This window comes from Monodelphis domestica, chromosome 7 (assembly GCF_027887165.1).
Source record: "Monodelphis domestica isolate mMonDom1 chromosome 7, mMonDom1.pri, whole genome shotgun sequence".
NCBI lineage: Eukaryota > Metazoa > Chordata > Mammalia > Didelphimorphia > Didelphidae > Monodelphis > Monodelphis domestica.
Window position 1 is genome coordinate 145,646,325 of NC_077233.1, and position 18,504 is coordinate 145,664,828.

At 38.1% G+C, this 18,504-nt stretch overlaps 1 protein-coding gene and 1 pseudogene across 4 annotated transcripts in view; both read right to left on the reverse strand.

The window, feature by feature from the left end:
• The window catches only part of MPG (N-methylpurine DNA glycosylase), a 61,742-nt gene extending 46,014 nt beyond the window's left edge, over positions 1-15,728 (reverse strand). Inside the window, exons 1-3 of one of the 4 annotated variants that reach the window (XM_056805767.1) lie at positions 15,597-15,659; positions 12,579-12,654; positions 9,109-9,219 (exon numbers count right to left, since the gene is read on the reverse strand). Coding sequence is in view for 1 of the 4 variants with exons in the window: in XM_007499180.3 (XP_007499242.1) it covers positions 15,597-15,605 (9 nt within the window). In the remaining 3 variants the exon portion in view is untranslated. Of the gene's footprint in view, positions 1-9,108; positions 9,220-12,578; positions 12,657-15,596 lie in introns of those variants that run through there. The other 3 variants (XM_056805769.1, XM_007499180.3, XM_056805768.1) reach the window with 3 other exon arrangements.
• On the reverse strand, positions 10,706-12,656 carry LOC100019223 (NTF2-related export protein 2-like; annotated as a pseudogene).
• Positions 15,729-18,504: the final 2,776 nt, after the last annotated feature.

Sequence of the window (18,504 nt, forward strand, 5' to 3'; positions counted from 1 at the left end):
TCCTAGAGTTCTAAGCATCCCAACCCCATGATGTCATTTGGAGCATATTCTCTTTGTCAAATGATTACTGTTATCATTCCATATTTTAATAGCACTTTTCTAGGAAGTTTAAACTTCTTTGATTCAATCCAACAACCATTTATGAAACACTAACTGGAAAATCTAGGGCTAAGGGTATTTGGGACCTAAAGACATAAAAATAAAGCAGAAAGAAAACTAGGATAGAATTAGGGGATCTGAATTCAAATCCTAGCTCTGCCACTTCTAGCCTTGTAATTATGAACAAATCCATCATCTGTCACTCCAGCCATAAAATAGGAATTATAATCACAGTCATAATCATCAAAGCTGGATTTGAAAAAGTACTTGACATGAAGTATTTGGGCCTCAATTTCTGCAACCATGAAAGGTGAATGAAGGGAGTCTCTGAGCTCCAGAGCTGGGATTTCCTCATAGAGGACAAAGGACATTATTCCTGTTTTACAGATGAGGCAATATTACCTAATGGGTAAGCACTATATTAAGAATCAAACCTGCCTCTTGTGATCACAAGCAGTCATTAACTTCTATGGAAGATGATCTACAATGTGTATCACAGGGTTGCTGTAAAAGTTGCAAAGTATTATATGAGTCATTATTATTACAAATGAAATTAAGGATCAGAGACTTCCCCAAGGTCATGCAACAAAGAAGTGATAGACTTATTGGTTGGTTGGTTGGTTGTTGTCCTTCATATTTGAAGAGGACCAAAATGATATCACTGGTGATGTCTTGACTTATACATGAACTAGATTTAAGTGAGGTAGAGTTTCACAAAGTTATCACTTTGTGAAATGATAGAGAGCCTCACTCTCTCTTCCAGAGTCATCAAAGTCCAGCAGCAAGACAAAAGTCAGGATGACTAGTGATGGTGTGGGAGGCAATGGATTGATCTTGGCTTCTTCAATATCTAACTAAGCTCTAAGTATTCCTTAGCACCTCCTTCAGCCACTTTCATGGGCCACTGGAATAAACTGTTTTCATCTATCCCTTCTGACAGGAAAAATCTTCATATGCCTAGAGTAGACCACCCTCCCCTATTCACTGACAGGTTTGAAGGCTGTCAGTCACCCTCAATCTCATTTAGCCTGCCTTCTGAGATAGTTTAACAGAGTGTGGCCCCTGTGCATGCTACAGCTTTTTGGAGTCACAGGTGAGAGATGGGAAGTAGACACCAAAGGGAGAAAGCAGCCCTGAAAAGGGATCAGTAGACAATACCTGATGCTTCCAGAAAGCAACATTTAGCAGAGTGAAAGGGGTAGAACCAGTAGAACATTATACATGGGGTCTGATATACTGTGGCACAATCAAATGTAATGGACTTCTCCATTAGTGGCAATGCAATGATCTAGGACAATCCTGAGGAACTTGTGAGAAAGAACACTATCCATATTCAGAGAAAGAACTGTGGGAGTAGAAAAACAGAAGAAAAACAACTGCTTGATCAACTGAGGATATGATTGGGGATGTAGACTCTAAACAATCACCCTAGTGCAAACATCAATAATATGGAAATAGGTCTTGATCAATGGCACATGTAAAAGCCAGTGGAATTGTGTGTCAGCTACGGGAGGGGTTGGGGGTAGGGAAGGGAAAGAACATGAATCTTGTAACCATGGAAAAATACTCTAAATTAATTAATTAAATAAAAATTTCCAAATTTGAAAGAAAGAAAGGAAGGAAGGAAGGAAGGAAGGAAGGAAGGAAGGAAGGAAGGAAGGAAGGAAGGAAGGAAGGGAGGAAGGAAGGAAGGAAGGAAGGAAGGAAGGAAGGAAGGAAGGAAGGAAGGAAGGAAGGAAGAAGGAAGGAAGGAAGGAAGGAAGGAAGGAAATATCATTTACACTCATGGCCTCTACCTCCTCACCAAGAGTTCACTTCTAAATCCTTTATGGTCTTGCTGCTAATCCCACCATTTAACTGAAATTACTCTAATCTAAATCAATCATCCTAAATGTTAACTCTTAAGGTCTTTTCTAAGTCCCCCACTTCTTGATCTTTCCTCTATTATAGCTTTTGTCACTACTGATTATCCCTTCCTCCAAGATCCTCTTCCTTGGTTTCTATGACACTCATTGTTCTCTCATGATTTTCTTCTTGACTGATCTCTACTTTCTGACCTCCTTTGCTTGATCGCCATCTATCCCCTTTAGCATGAGTGTAGCATAGGACTTTATCTTGAGTCTCCTCACATCTCTCTACATTCTCTTTCGGAAATCTCATCCATTCCCATAAAGTTAAGTACACGACCCATGTAGTTCTCCTGAATGCATCATTATGTAATTTCTGGTTGCCTCAATACGTGTCAAAAGAAACATGTCCAAAACCCAAACTCACTATCTTCTCCCTAAAGCTAAGCTTTCTTCAAATTTTACCTTTACAATATCTCTCACATCCTTTTTTCCCTCTACTCACAGAGCCATCACCCTAGTTCAAGTCAAGTCATTCCTTCTTATTTAGGCTACTACAATAGCCTCTGAAATGGTTTCCCTACTTCCATTCTCTTCCCTTTGGAATCCATCCTCTACGTAGTTGCTAAAATAAGCTAAGACACAGAACTGATCATGTTGCTCCCTTATTCAAAAAAATCTAAGATAAAATACAGACTCCTTTGACTGGCATTGAAGGCTCTTCATAATCTGATTCTCACTTACCTTTCCAGTGTATCCTTTTTTTATCTCTCTGGAGGCACTAACACTGTCAATCACCCTCTTCATTTTGATACTCTTTTTTTTTTCCTCTAGGTTTTTGTAACACTGTTTTTTTCCTAGTTCTCTTCCCAATCTGACCATTCCTTCTTAGGTTCTTTTGCTAGACCTTCATCCAGGTCTCACCCACTAACCATGAGTATTCTTCTTTGTGTGTGTTAATAATTTTTTTCATATAGAAACAAATTTTGACAATTGTTTTCTGATATTTTGTTATTCAGATTCTTTTTCTTCCTCCCTTCCTTTCTCCCTTTCCCCCTCCCCTCTCTGAGGTGGTAAATAGTCTGATATAGATTATGGCAGTGTTTAATATTTGCATATTCCCCGTGTCATGACTGAAATCACATATCACATATGCAATTAAAAAAACTCATGAAGGAAGTAGAGTGAAGGATTAATCATGGGTATTCTCCATGGAATATTTGGCTCAATCCTGAGTCCTCTTCTCTTCCCCCTCTAGACTATTTATAGCTTGGTGATCTCATCAGCTTCCTTGGATTTAATTATCATTTCTATGAAGATAATTCTCAGATCTATTTGCTCAGGGTTAACTTTTCTCTCAAACACCAGTCTCTCATTTCCAACTGCTTATTGGCTATCTCAAACTGAATGCTTCAAAAACATCTTAACCACAACATCTTCAAAACTGAATTTTTTATCTCTATCCCCTCCCCTTCAAGTCCTTTTCTCTTCCTAAATTCTCTATTACTTTCAGGGGCACCACCACCCTCCCAGTCACCCAGGCTTGTAACCTAGGTGTCATCCTCAACTCCTCACACTCATTTTCATATCTAATTTGTTGCCAATTCCTATTACTTCTACCCTAGGTAGCACCTCTCACATATACCCTTTCTCTCTTCTGAGGCTGCTATCGCACTCAATCAGGCCCTATCACCTCACACCTAACTATTGCAATAGCCTTCTGGTTGGTTTCCCTGTCTCCTCCCTTCCCACTCGGATTTATTCAGCTGTCAAACTGATCTTAAGCACAGGTCTGCCTATGAAATCTCCAGTGGTCCCTTATTACTTCTATTAATCAAATATAAAATACAAATCAAATATAAATCTGAGATTCACATTTATCTACTTTTTAAATAAAAAAAATTAAACCCATACCTTATGTCTTAGAATCAATATTAAGTGTCAGTTCCAAACCAAAAGAGGGGTAAGGGCTAAGCAAGTGGGGGCAAAGTGATTTGCCCAAGGTCACACAGTTAGGAAGTGTCTAAGGCCCAATTTGAATCTAGGACCTCTCATCTCTAGATCTGACTCTCTGACCCCTGAGCCACCTATCTATCTCTCACATTTATCTTCTACCTTACTCCCAAATACTGGCAGAATCAAATATGAAATCTATTGTCTTTTAAACCCCTTTATAACCTTTTATACCACTCCGTACCTTTCCAGGATTCTTATATGTATCCAGATCCAAAGACACTGGTCTCTTTGCTGTTCCTCGAACAAGGCTCCTGACTGGACTTTTTCAATGGCTGTTCCCTCCCCACCCCCCACTGTCATGAATGAACTCTTTTCCTCTTCATCTCTGCCTCCTGGTTTCACTGGCTTGCTTCATTGATCAACTAAAGCCCCATCTTCTGCAAAAGACTCTTCCCAATCTTCCTTAATCTTAGTGCCTTTCCTCTGAGATTATCTCCTCTGTACCTAGCTATCTGTGAGTTTTCTCCCCATCAGACTGTGAGCTTGTAGAGCAGGGGCTGCTTTTTGCCTTTTTTTGTTTTGCTAGTGACTGCATAGAGCAGATACTGGCTTGACATTACTGTCATTCCCCTTCACAAACTCTCAACCAAACTGGTCTGGTTTGAACTCAACAATCCATTCTGTAGCTACCTCTGCCTTCTCCTCAGGTGCTTTCCCCTCCACAAGGCCTGACCAGATGCTCCCATTTATAAGTACTTTCCCTCTTGACATTACTTTATGTGTACTTTTAATCTGTTGACTGATGGTAGTCCTACACCAAAATTTAATCTCCTGTGCACAAAGAAAATTATCTTAGTAACTGTGTGAATCATGGTAAAGAGAGATGAGGAGCCACGGACAACAGCTTCTACAGTAGGCCAGGAAGAGTACTCAGGATCTGAACTATAGTGGTGATCATGTGAGAAGAAATAAGGGGATATACATGAAAACCGAAGAGGCAGAATCAGCAGAACTTGGAGATTACTTGATTGGGAGCAGGGTAGAGAGAAGACAAAAAAGGCAGAGAAGATTTTGAAGTTTTAAGCCAAGGTGCTGAGGAAGATTATTTGCTGCCATCAAAAGAAACAGGGAAGTTGGGAGCAAAGACAGTTTTAGGTGCCCATCCTAATCATCCACCTTTATGGATACACTTGAGCTTTTCGAAATCTCTCCTAAAATGTGGCTCCAGAACTAGCCACAGAACTCTAGATGCAGTCAGACAAAACAGCATTATCACCTTCCTCATTCTGAATTCTATGATCTGATGCATTCTAAGATCACATTCACTCTAGGTAGCTAGGTGGCTCAGTAGATAGAAAGCCAGGCCTGGAGATGGGAGGTCCAGGGTTCAAATCTGGGACCTTAGACACTTCCTAGCTATGTGTCCTTGAGCAAGTCACTTAATCCCAGTTTCCTAGCCCTTACCCTTCTCTTGCCTTGTAACCAATACTTAATATCAGTTCTGAGACAGAAGATAAAGGTTTAAAAAAAATCACATTGGCTCTCTTGGCTGCCACATCATACAACTGAATCCATAAATTCACAAAAACCACTAGGTCTCTTACAAATAAACTGTCAAAACTAGTCATAACTCCCTCATTCTATAACTATGTAATGGATTAAAAATTTGTTTTACTTTTGTCCATATTAAATTGAGTCCTGTTTAGTCCACCTTCCTAGCCTGTCAAAATATTTTGTATCACTATTCCATCATCCAATGCATAGCTATTCCCAACTTTTGTCATTCATCAACAAATTCCATAATCATGCTGTCTATAAAAGTCACTCATAATAAAAAAAAAATTAACAGAACACGGTTAATGAAAGGAACTCTCCAAGAGACATGCCCCAGGCTAACAATTATGTGTTAACCATTTCTTTGGGTCAGGTCATTCAACCAGTTCCAAACATAACCTTACTATCATCTAGTCTCTCTCTCTCCATCTTATCCATAATGGTATCCGGAAAGACTAGCAAATGCCTAGATGAAATCCGGGTCAATAATGTTCATGGCATTCCTCAGATTTATCAGTTTCCTAATCCTGAACGTCCAAGGAAGAAGGTCCCCTGAACTTGGAAGCCACATATATATTCTTTTTTTTTTTTAAACAAATCAAGTCATTGTTTTTTTTTGTTAAATCCTTACCTTCCATCTTAGAATAAGTTCTATGTACTGATTCCAAGGCAGAAGAGTGGAAAGATCTAGGTAATGGGGGTTAAATGACTTGCCCAAAGTCACAGGGATAAATTTTAAACTCAGGACTTCCCATCTCTAAGCTTGGTTCTCAAAACACTGAGTCATCTGACCTTTGATTCTTAAAAGCTAAAAAGAACCTAGATTTTCAATTCCATCCCTTTTATTTAACAGAAAAGGTAAGTGATATCCATGGTCAGGAAGCTAGAAAAAGCAGAGCTAGGATGAGAATTAGAGTCTGCAGATTCTAAATTCGCTACTATTTCCAATTCGCCATGTAATCTTTACATGGAAATAGCTACAGGCTTGATAGAAATAATGCTTCAAAATATCAAATTTTTTTTTTGTTCTAATTCTATGGACACCAAGAAAATGCCTAGTTTATTAATTTGTTTTCTTGAGGTAACATCTACCAGAAGGGCCAGGGCTATATAGATTACTGATGCTGGTTCTCATGTCAGGGGTAGCAGAAAGACAAGCATGCTCAGACAGAGTATGTGGGAGTGGTGGGGTAGAGGAGGTTAAGACACAGGATTCAAAGTTAGAAGACCCAGTATCTAGTAATATCACAGTCACTAACTTATTATGTGACCCCGAGTGATCAGTTTTTACTTTTAGTGCCTTACATTTCTCCTCTGCAAAACTTTTAAAGTCATTTATGTGCTTTTAATTTTATATGCATTTTATATACATTATCACATTTGATCTATAAAATATTTCCAGGAGGTAGGTAATAAATATTATCCTGGTTTTACAAGTAAATATGGAGACTTATCAAGACTAAATGGCTTCCCTAGTGTCACATAGCAAGTGTCAGAAATAGGACTAAATTAGATTTTAATTGTTTTTAAACCTTTAAATTAAGATTTTTTAAATCTTAGAAACAATACTATGTATTGGTTCCAAGGCAGAATAGTAAGCTAGACAATGGGGGGTTAGTAGCTTGCCCAAGGTCACAGTTAGGAAAAAAGTAATTTTTAAATTATTTTTTAAAAAACATCTGTTACTTCCTTCTGTATAAAGTCAAATTAAAAAAAATCAATCCAGTGTAGAAGCCATGTGATAGTCCAAAAAGTGTTAGGTTTGAAGTTAAGGCCCTGGTTTTATATCCTTGGCCCTTGCTGCTTTGGGAGAGTGACTTCCCTTTTCTGGGTCTCATGTTCCTTCTCACAGGTAAAATGTGGGATTGGATCACATGGTGTCTCTTCAAGTCCTCTCAAGCTCTAGATCTATGACTGTCTCATTTGAAACGGCCATAGAGGCCGTTTCCAACAATGTATATACCTCATTCCATAGCTGCAGTCAGCTATCCCTGAGGAGGTGGCAAGGATGTTTTGCTGTCAGTCCTCTAATACCAGGCTCAGTTAATGCCTGGTTTGTTCTGTTGTCTTGTGACCTGGGTTTCTTGTCCCTTTGAATGCCAAACTCTTCTTCCTCTTTTCAGCCTAGTACTGTATAATCTAGCTTCCAAAAAATCACTCATCTCAAATTACTCTAAAGTCACCTATGATCTCTTAACAACTAGATCTATGATCCCCTAGGCTATATCCATCACTGCCTCCAAACTTTCATATTTCCCTTGAGAGCACCATCATCAGTCACTGAGGTTCAGAATCCTTAAGTCATTCTTGACATTTCCCTTTCCTCAAATCCTCCAAATCTGGTCAATTTTATCTCTACATCTCTCTTCTAACTCCTTGTCTTCTCTCACATAGCATTCATCCTTTACCTGTTTTAGCCTAAATGATCTGTCCCAGCTTTTCGCTTTTCAATCTATCATCCATGGAACTATCAAAATAATCTGCCTAAGGCCCAGGGTTTATTTCATGTTACTCTCCTATTCAAAAATCTTCAGTGGTTCCTGATTGCCTCCAGAATACACACAGTCCTCAACCTAGTAGCACTTAAAGCTTTTTACTTGACATTCATTTCCTATTTTTCTCCATCATGTCCTCTAAATTCCCGAGAGCTACTAGCTTCTCCACAAACTTTTCTTTCCATTTCCTAGCTCTGTGTCAAGCATGGAATGTATTCTCTCCTCACCTCTGCCTTAGAATTCTTGACTTCCTTCAAGGTACAGACAGGATGTCCTCTTCTCATAGGCCTAAAGAACAACTTTTCTGGCCTCCTTAATTCTTAGCACTCTTTCAAGTTATCTTCTCTGTGAGTACACACACACACACACATGCATACATAAACATTTATGTGTATGTACTTATTTCCCCCCAAAGAAATAACATTTGTAAGGTGTTTAGCACAGCACCTGGCACATAGCAAGCATTTAATAAATGATTGAGGATGGGGGATCAGTATTTTGTCTTTGTATCACTAGTAACTAACAAAGTATCTTGCACTTAGTAGGTGCCTAATATTTGTTGAAGCTAAGAAAATTGGCCACTGAGTGATGAGTTTTATTTACACTGCTTCAGTTTATTTAGACAACTGAACATATTTACCACGTTAGGAAATATCCATCTTAAAGGAATCAAAGCTACTTAAGGTGTCCAAAATACACAGTTCGAAGACACAAGAACCAAGATGATCAATTTCTACTTTAATATGTTCTAGTGGAGTGAGTCAAACTTGGAATGAGAAATCTGAGTTTGAATGCCAGCTCTGACACTTTGTAGTTAAGTAACAATAGACAACTCTCTAAGAATGTTTCCTCATTTGTAAAATGGGGACAGTAATACTTACACTATCTACCTCATAGGGCTGCTATAAACAAGAATTTGACAAACCTGAAAATGCCACATAAAGGTGAGCCCTAACAGGGATGGTTTCATGGACAAGGTAGGATTGGAAAGTTAGGTAGATAAGAATAATAATAAGCATAAATTGGAATGCAAGTTCTAACTAGGAACATTCCCTTTAGCAAAGCCTTCTTAAATATATATGTATATATAGTCTTAGATTGGGGACTTTGTTCTCAGATTGAGGATTATGGATTTGAAATAACGAATATAGCATTACACTTGGTTGATGTACTGGTTGGTCCCATTAAACGGCTTTTTACTTTTCTCTCTTCTTTTTCCTTTGTTACAAGGGATGGCTTGTTTGTTGCACAGGGAAGGGGAGATATAACTGGAAATGAAGGTGAAGACAGAAATAGCAATGAAAATTTTAACACAGTCTTTTTAATGACTACAATGACAACAATGTAAACGGAATGCAAAGAATTGACACTATAAGAGATCTGACAATGTATTCCCCTCCCTTTGCAGATGTTTGAAACTAAGGGAGTGGGACATTGCATATACTATTAGACTTAGTTGATGTGCTAGTTTGGCTAAACTGATTTTTGTTTTGCTATTTGGTTCCCCCCCCCCTTTTATTCTTTATTATAGGGAATGGCTTTCTGGCTTGGGAGGAAGGATAGGTTGGGAAAGAAAGGTTATATAAAAACAAAGGATAGCAATAAAAATTTAATGAATAAGTACATTTTTTTTTGTCATCAAAACTATATTGGGAAATTCAATATACCTTCCTGCTATCATAAAACCTCACCTTTCCATTATACTTTGCCATTTTCCTTATAACACTGCCAGGAGGTAGACATATAACACCTGTTTCAGAGATAAGGAAACTGAGCTTGAAGAAGAAATCTGATTTGTCCCTGGTCACTTAGTTACATTAATAAATAACATAGCTAGGTCACAAATCTAGAGTTTGTGTCTCCAAACGTAGTGGTCTATTAAAGTGTCCAAAATGCTTTTTTTTTTTTGCATTCAAATTCATTTATTTAAATGTACATAGTTATGCAATCATTTAGATTTTAAATAAAACATTTACAAATGTAAAATAACAACTCCAGAGAGGTAGGTACTATTTTGATCCATATTTTATGGCTGAGGAAACATCTCTCTAAGGATGAGACTTGAACTCAGGCCCAGTGCTCTATCCACCATACCACCTAGCTGCCTCTAGACAAAGACATCATGGTGTAATAATAGAGCTCTGGTTCTTGTCAGCTGTGTGATTCTGGTCAAATTTTCTCCTCTGTAAAATGGGAAAAATATTTTGCACTATTTATTTCAAAGACTTGTTGAGTGGATTAAATTATGTAATTGATGTATCTACTAGTACTTTTAAACCTTAAACCCATGTATAAATAAAAACTAATATTATTCCTTCTCTTAAAAAAACTCCAATGAACATTTTTCCACACAGACATTTCCAGAACATCAGAGTAGGAATGAAAAGCCAACAAGCAAAAATAAGCAGTTTTTATTGTTCCAATTTAGACAGTCCACAAGTTAAGATTCCTTTCAGTGTTTACTGAAATGAAGCAGGTATTTCTAAATTAACTATGTATACTAAAGAGATCATTTCCCAGGGTGTTATGCTGAGCTAACAAGATGCTCATGGTTCATTATGGGGACAAAGAGATCAATCAGGATTACATCAGTCCTCTTGACGTAGTCATCTTTTAACAAATTAGCAAACTCAGAACTTCAATGTCAGAGTATTTAAAATGCATGTTTAAAAAAAAACCATTGCTCTCAAAGACAACTGCTAAGGATCTACATTCTTAAAGATATATCAACTTTGGCAAATTTTTCATACTTCTACAATGAACTGGGCAATGAAAGAAAAATGAACAAATTTCAAACATTTTAGAGAAAGAATGCCAGAATATTTGGACCAAAGAAGAGTCTATTTTTGCCAAGACTAAGTAGATCAATCCTGGAAACGGAAGCAATCACTTGCAATCTTCCATACTGTGTTGTTGGGTGTGACCTGTGCTGTCAACAGGAAGTTCTGATGGAAATAGCGCTGTTTATTTCCATCGAACTTCACAGTCCCACAGGCCACCACGAGGATGGTTGTTTGGCTCTGAGTAGCTTGCTCATGAACAGGTTGGCAATCTAATACATTGATGTGGAACTCGCTGGAAGGCAACATCTCAAAAAATTCATTCAAGGCATCTTGTCCAGAAACAGCGTTTCCATTCCAAATCAAAGTGGCACTGTCCAAGTATAGTCTAGTAAGTACTCTTCTCCTTTTATCAATGGTGTCATAGTAGATATTGGCAAATTCTTCAGCAGCTCTACATGCTTGGTCCACATAGGTTTTAAAATCCACAGATGATGTCACTGCCATTTCTGCTTCCCAGTAAAGTTTCCAGTAAGGTCCAGAAGACCACCAGGCACAGGAGCAATCAGGACCCAGTGGTTCAGAAAGTGTAGGAGTTTCAAGAGGCCTAACTCCTATTATACTACTTTAAATTTAGGTAGACAAGGGGAAGCAGGGAGATGGAAAAGATGGAAATCCCCATCTGCAACATTAAAAAAAAATATATATTCATTTCTGTCTCTTCTTCCCACTCCTTTGTAACCTCCCAAATGCTTAAATTGCATGTATGATGAGGAATACAACTCCTACAATTAAAGCTCAGTACAGTTACCTAGCTTCACAATCTAAAGTGATCTACAACCTAAACAGTAGATTTTTCAGGCTAGGTCATCCTAACTTGACACATTTTTAAATGGAGAGCCATAAGGATAGTATCTGGGCATTTTCACATTAATGGGACTAATGAGAGGAAAAATTGATGAGGGTTTGGGTAGATGTTAAATGATCTTATAGTTCCTTTCTAGCTCTGGCATATCCCTTTTAAAGTCTCTTAGCTTTCACGCTCTGTAACAATAACAGCTGGTGTTAGAAAGCACTTAAAGATTCATAAGTCTTTTACAAATATTATCTCACTTGATCCTTACAAAGATATGAGATAGGTGCTCTTAATACCTCTATTTAATAAATGAGGTAACTGAGGTTAAGAGAGGTTGAGTGGCTTAAGAGTCACACAGCTAGGAAACTGAGGCAAAATTTGATTCCAGATCTTCCTGAATCCAAGTCAGCACTCAGAAAGAACACTGAATTTAGTCATTTGGTAATGGTGTTTTTTAATGTGATTATCTCACTTGAGTCTCACAACCTATGAAGTAGATGCTCTTATAACTTCCACTGAACAAATGAGGAAACTGAGTTTGAGAGATTGAATGAATGACTTAGAGTCATGCAGCTTATACACTAAAAGGCTGAGGCAGAATTTGAACCCAGGTCTTTATGACTTCCAGTCAAAATTCTAGGCTCATCAATACCAGGCACTAGATCCTGGGAGAAGGACCAAATCCATTAATATATACATAAAGCACTTTGTAGACCATAAAGTGCAATACTAAGTCAGTTAATGTAAGTAATTTCACTTATTTTCCTCATTGAAAAAATAAGAAAATAACTGCACTGCCAATTACATAGATTATTGTGAAGATCAAATCATATAGTGCTCTAGAGTGAGTTATATTCAAACTACATATGATATGCAAATGAACATACATTAAAAGGCTATCACTTTGGGCTCTTTGGTCACTAGAGCTCCCCCAGGGATAATAAGATTCCTCATAAAAATATTGCTGAGAGAGAGCTAAACTGGAACATACCACGGAAGATGCTCTGGTAAATCCGATAACAGGTAGCACACTAATGACACAAACATTCTCATTCTAAGTCATTTGCCTAGAATGACAAGAAAATGGAAAGTAAGTTAATTTGTTCCTTCCAAAAGCATTTATTCATGTTCTATAGAAATAAAGTTTCAGAGCACTAAGCTATGTCTTATGGCAGATGGATTAAGACAGACTGAGAGTCAGGCCTAGAGATGATAGGTCCTGGGTTCAAATTCGGCCTCAGACACTTCCTAGCTATGTAACCCTGGGCAAGTCATTTAACTCCCATTGCTCAGCCCTTACATCTCTTTTGCCTGGGAACCAAAACATAGTATAGATTATAAGATGGAAGGTAAGAGTTTAAAAAAAAAAAAAGATTCAACCTCCAAGAATCTCTAAGTCTCCAAGAATCCCCAAAGGTAAATAGTCACAAAATGCTAGGATAACAACACTGAAAGGATCTTAAAATACAGATTATAATAACAACTCAATTTATTTCAGATTTGCAAAGAACTCATTTCACAACCACTCCATGAGACAGTACCGGCATTATTATTCCCTTTTTACAAAAAAGAAAATGAGGTTCAGAGAGGTAAGCTGAATTGTCTGAGTGTCAGAATTTTAAATTGAACTTAAAAGCAGGAAGGGATCCCAGAACACAGATCATTCCAGTACAGAATTTAATTCAACTCAATTGAAGCATAAAATTTCATCTATAAACAAGGCACTGTGCTAGGTAATGGAGACAGAAAGGTACAAAGACAGAAATAAAATAATCTCTACTTTCACAGAATTTACATTCATAAAATGTAAGAGCTGTAAGAAGTCTTAGAAGGAAAAAAATGTTAGAACACAGAAATAAATATTAAATCTGCTCTCTATCTTAAAGTTCATTTAGGTTAAACTTTTCATTTTTACAAACTGAGCCTCAGAGATTAAATGACTTGCTTGAGGTCAAAATCTAACAAGAGGAAGAACCAAGACTAGAATTCAGAGCTTTGGACTTGAAAGTTAATACGCTTTCCAGTACAACAAACTGACTATTCAAAGCCTTTCCCACATCCTCAACATCATCCTATTTCTCCTTGCCCATTATAGTCATGTTCAGAAAATAGAAAGTTAAAAAAAGATGCCAAATCCAACTCAGTATTAATAACCTTTGGACAGACTAAATTTCACATGTCCCAGTGGCACCAGTGAAATTTAGTGCTCTCCCATAGGAAGCTATGCAAGCTAGAGGTAGATCTGCTGAGTGAACAACCTCACCAAATAATCTCCAAAGCCATTCTTCCAAATATAAGCCAAGCCAACAGCTACAAACATGCAAATTTCACTAAAGGAGTTGCTCAAATGATAGACTAATAAGAGGATATAATGTGGCTATTCTCAGCCCACGATCTAATGGAAGCGGTACCTTTCAGAGATTATATTCGATCCATCTGCCACTTCAAATATAAGCAGGAAATACTATAGCAGTATAAAAAGCACCAGACTGCTAGGTTCATATCTAGATAACTCCTAATTAGTATCACCTGGGCCTAAAGTGGTTCTCAGAAAGTAAAATGGGGATAAAAATAATTTAAATGCCTACCTTACCTAGAGTCAAATCCATCTATAACCAAGCTTATTAAGCTAAAGGCTACGTAGAGACCCATGTTCTGGGCCTAACCAGCCCCCTAGGACACAATACACAGGTTCCTTCCTGGTCCTCCTTTTTCCTACCTATGCCATTTCAAATAGAAGCAGCACTTTGATCCTAATGTGTCTTCTATAAAACCCAAGTGAAGCCAAAATGGGCATTATTTTTAACAATGTATCTAGCTATTTTTCCTTTAAAATATATTGTTATATTCTAACCATTCTAGTAACATATGTACTATTTATCTCATAAGACTGTTGTGAAGTATTCAATAAAATGCAAAAAGCTATATATAAGTAAGCTATAATAAAATTGTATTATTCAGTCCAATAAGGTACAATCTCCCCCTCAATTGAGTCTATATTTATGTTATTTAAATTTATAGAATATCTATCTGTATGAACATCTTCTCTCCCCAAACTAGGCATTATTGTAGGGTTGGTCCTTAATAGATACCTGTAGTATTTATTCTTAGGTTGAACCAAAGAATTAGTGAATAAATGAATGACTACTAGACTAGGGTCAGAGACTGATAATATACTGGAAATTAAGTTCATCTCAAAGATCAGTTAGTCTAATCCCCTCATTTTACAGAGGAGAAAACTAAGGCCCAGAGGAAGGAAATGCCTTGAGCATCTAGATGCTCATTTGGCCAGCCTCAGCTCTGGGATTAGGCCACGTCTTAATGAATGCCAAAGGTTCAATTCTTGGACTCTCCTGTGGGTAGGAGAGGGAATTTAAGGGAAAAACCAAAGATTAATGATCATCTCTGGTCATGCTAAATCTATACTATGTTGCACTGACTATACAAATGTTTGCCTAGTTGTTTACCAGGCACATTCCACCAATGTTTTGTGCTACCTGTGCAGTATGGGTGAAAATCAGAATACTTTACTAGTGACTAGTAAACCACTTCTTTGGGCACGTTTTCTTTCTCTATAAATTGAGTTGTTTTAACTATTAAACTATATTCCAAAGTTTTTTCATACTCCAAATTTCTGTGATTCTAAAGTTGATGTGAAACAGCTATATCATCTACATAGGAAAAATAGAAACAAGAGGAGAAAACAAATAGTACCAATGAACCCCAAGGCTATAGAAGCAGAGAATTTAGTTAAGAGATTTGGGTTCTAATCTAGACTGTTACTTAATAATGATGTAAACTTAGGCAAGTCAAAATCTGTTTGGGCCTATTTTTCTTCACTTGAAGGATATTTTGGACTAAATGATCCCTAAAATCCCTTCAAGCTCCAAATATATAATCCTCCATCCAAAGTCACATAGGGTTGTCTTGGTCTGGAATCTAAGTTTCAGTTTTTGACTTCTAACAAGGTTTAGGCGGTTAAGTCAAGGCTTCTCCTAACCCCACTCACCTGAGCCATCTTGAATGCTCTCTAAATATGTAGGGATGGGAAGATGGCAGAAGAGCATCCAGGTCTAGGCAAGTCAAGGGCACATGGTAGTGCTGGAGAAGACAGTGCATTCATTCAACTGTTGGCCAGCACCTGTAGGAAAAAATGGACACTTGGAGAACTTAGGATAGAGGCCATTAGGCTAACTGTGAGGTCAGAGGCATTGTTATAACTATGTGTGGCTCTCTAGGTCTCTGTCCTTATCTGAGACACTGCAACAACAATTCACTTTTTTATACAACTTTTAAGTTGATAAAACATTTTATTAATACACCACCACTGTGGAAAAGATTCAAGAATTATTGCCTCCGTTTTTTACAGCAATGGTTCTTAACCTTTAGTCCATGAATTTTTTTACATGTTTTTTAAAAAATATTTGTCGACCTAATTTCCTTCATAATTTTGGTATTTGATTTTATACATTAAAAAACAAAATTCTGAAAAGTCTAGACTTCACTACATTGTCAATGAGGTCCAAGACACACAGAAAGTTCAAAAACCCTTGACCTAAAGGCAGAAATTGAGTCTCAAAGAGAAATAACTAGTCTACAAAATGAGAAGAGCTGGGCTTAGAAATCCCTAAGATTTTGGGCTCCAAGTCCCTTTATAAACTGCAAAATAATATCTAGATAAGAGAATTCCTTTTAGGGGAAGCCATTGAAAGGATAATCATGAGTCGTTAGACGAGAAAAACCTGGTGGGGAGGACAAGGGGAGAAGGGGATTTCTTAATAGAGAAATGGGGTGGGGAGGGGAAGAAAAAAGTGAAATTCTACAGGAAAAAAAAAAGTTGAAGAAAGGGATCTAATTCCTGGGAAGAAACTGTGGATAGAGAGGGGGTCAGTGAGAAGAAAGACATAAGAAGAACTAGCCGGCAAGCTGGCTGGAAAAGATGAAAAGAAACATTGAGGAGAACCTGTGCTGGGTTTGCTAAGCGGGGGTGGGTCTACAGGGAAGGAGTTGCTGGGGGTGGAAAGGAAAGCGGAAGCCATTAGAGGAGAGAAAGTAGGGGAATGGCGGGAAAGCAGAAGCTGTGGACTTTTGGAAAGGGGGAGGAAAGAAGCATGGCGTGAAGTGGGGGAGAGGGAGACCGGGGGTAGAGGGATAAGACGGGGAGAAGGAAAGGGGGAGAGGGTGGTGGTGGAAAGAGAAGGAGCACATGAATGGGAGGGAGAAGACCACATGGGGGGAGCGCCGTGGTAGAAAGAGGGAGAATCTTAAAGGAGGTCGTCTTGTCTCTAGGGGCTAGGCCTCTTACCCCGGAAGGAGGAGGAGGAGGAGGAGGAGGAGGAGTATTAGGAGGAGGTGTCCCCCTCTAGGGAACCCGGAGCTAAAGCCGGAGCCAGAGCAGGATCCGGATCCGGATCTAGACCTAAACCGGAGCGCGAGACTCGTAGCCCCACCTCCCAACGTCCCACCAATCGCTGCGCAGCATCGAATCCGGGTTTCCTCTGAGGTGGGAGTGACGTTCATCAAAGCCCCGCCCCTTGGAAGACTAGAGGCGGGGCGGGGGATGAAGATCTCAGTTCCAGCTTGGGGAGGATCTTTGGACCTTTGTGGCTACTTTTCCTTAATCCTCCGAAGTAAGGCAGTGCAGGGATGGACATTCTGGGTTTATGAATGGAATCCCCGAGAAGTAAAGTACTCAAGGCCACAGGAGTGGTGTGTGATTGAGCCTGGACTTAGAATCCACTTTGCCTTAGAGCATAAGCTTCTGGAGGGCAGATACTCACTACTTCTAATGTCTGGGTGTTTTCAAAAAAACAAGCCCTTTTGGAGGAAGGAGGACAAATGATGCGCGGGTATGCATCCACACAAACACTTGCTTTCCTATCTTCCAGTTGGGTTATATACCAGCCACGGAATAAATGGAAGTTCCTTGAGGGCAGGGATTGATTTTTTTTTTAACTTTCCCCTCACCCAGGACCTGACTTGTATGTAGCATAGCCGGTGGTTAATTTACATTTGTTGAATTGAGTTGTATTGAATTGAATGATCCAAAAGATACGTTGTGGCATCAGCATCCATGTTACAGGAGAATCCTATATAAAGTATTTAAACTGTGACTCATGTCTCCAAGTGCAAATCACTTAACATCACTTAACACTTAACAAATAACTTAAAATAGATATTCATGTTTTTCCTCTGTGAAATGAAGATTCTGACCTAAAGGATTCCTAAAACCTTTTTCTAAAGCCCCTGACATCCTATAATTCTTGTGACCTATGTGAAGGTTATAAGTTCATCTTACTTGTGCAAAAGATGAGCTCTGAAAATATTAGCTATAAAAAGTTTCCAAAGTGACATCAAATTTTCCATATAGATGTATTTTATAACCCTCTCTCCTCCCAGGGAGCCATCCTTTATAATAATAAAAAAAAAAGGTAAAAGAAAAATCTTTCAAGTGAAACTAACAAATCAATCAAGTCAGAGTGTAAAGTGTTTTACATGCACAGACTCCCTTTCTCTGTAAGAATTTCTCCCCTAGGCTTAGTTGTAAAATATATCTAATCTGTTTTTTGTCTCATATTTTACTATTAAGAAGAGAAGAGTTCTTAACCAAATAAGGGATAAAGGTAATCACAACATATAAAATAGATAATTTCAGTTAAATAAAATTGAAAAAAATTTTACACAAACAAAATCAATACAGCTAGAATAAAGAGAAGCTATAAAACCAGAGATGCATTCTTGTGGAAGAAATTTCGTAAAAGAGGCTTTTAACTGCACTAAACATTGTTTCTTTCATAGAGCATATTCAATGAGGATGTATTGGTTTATTTATTTATTAAAAAGCCCTTACCTTCTGTCTGAGAATCAATACTGTGTTGGTTCTAAGGCAGAAGAATTGTAAGGGCTATGGAATGGGG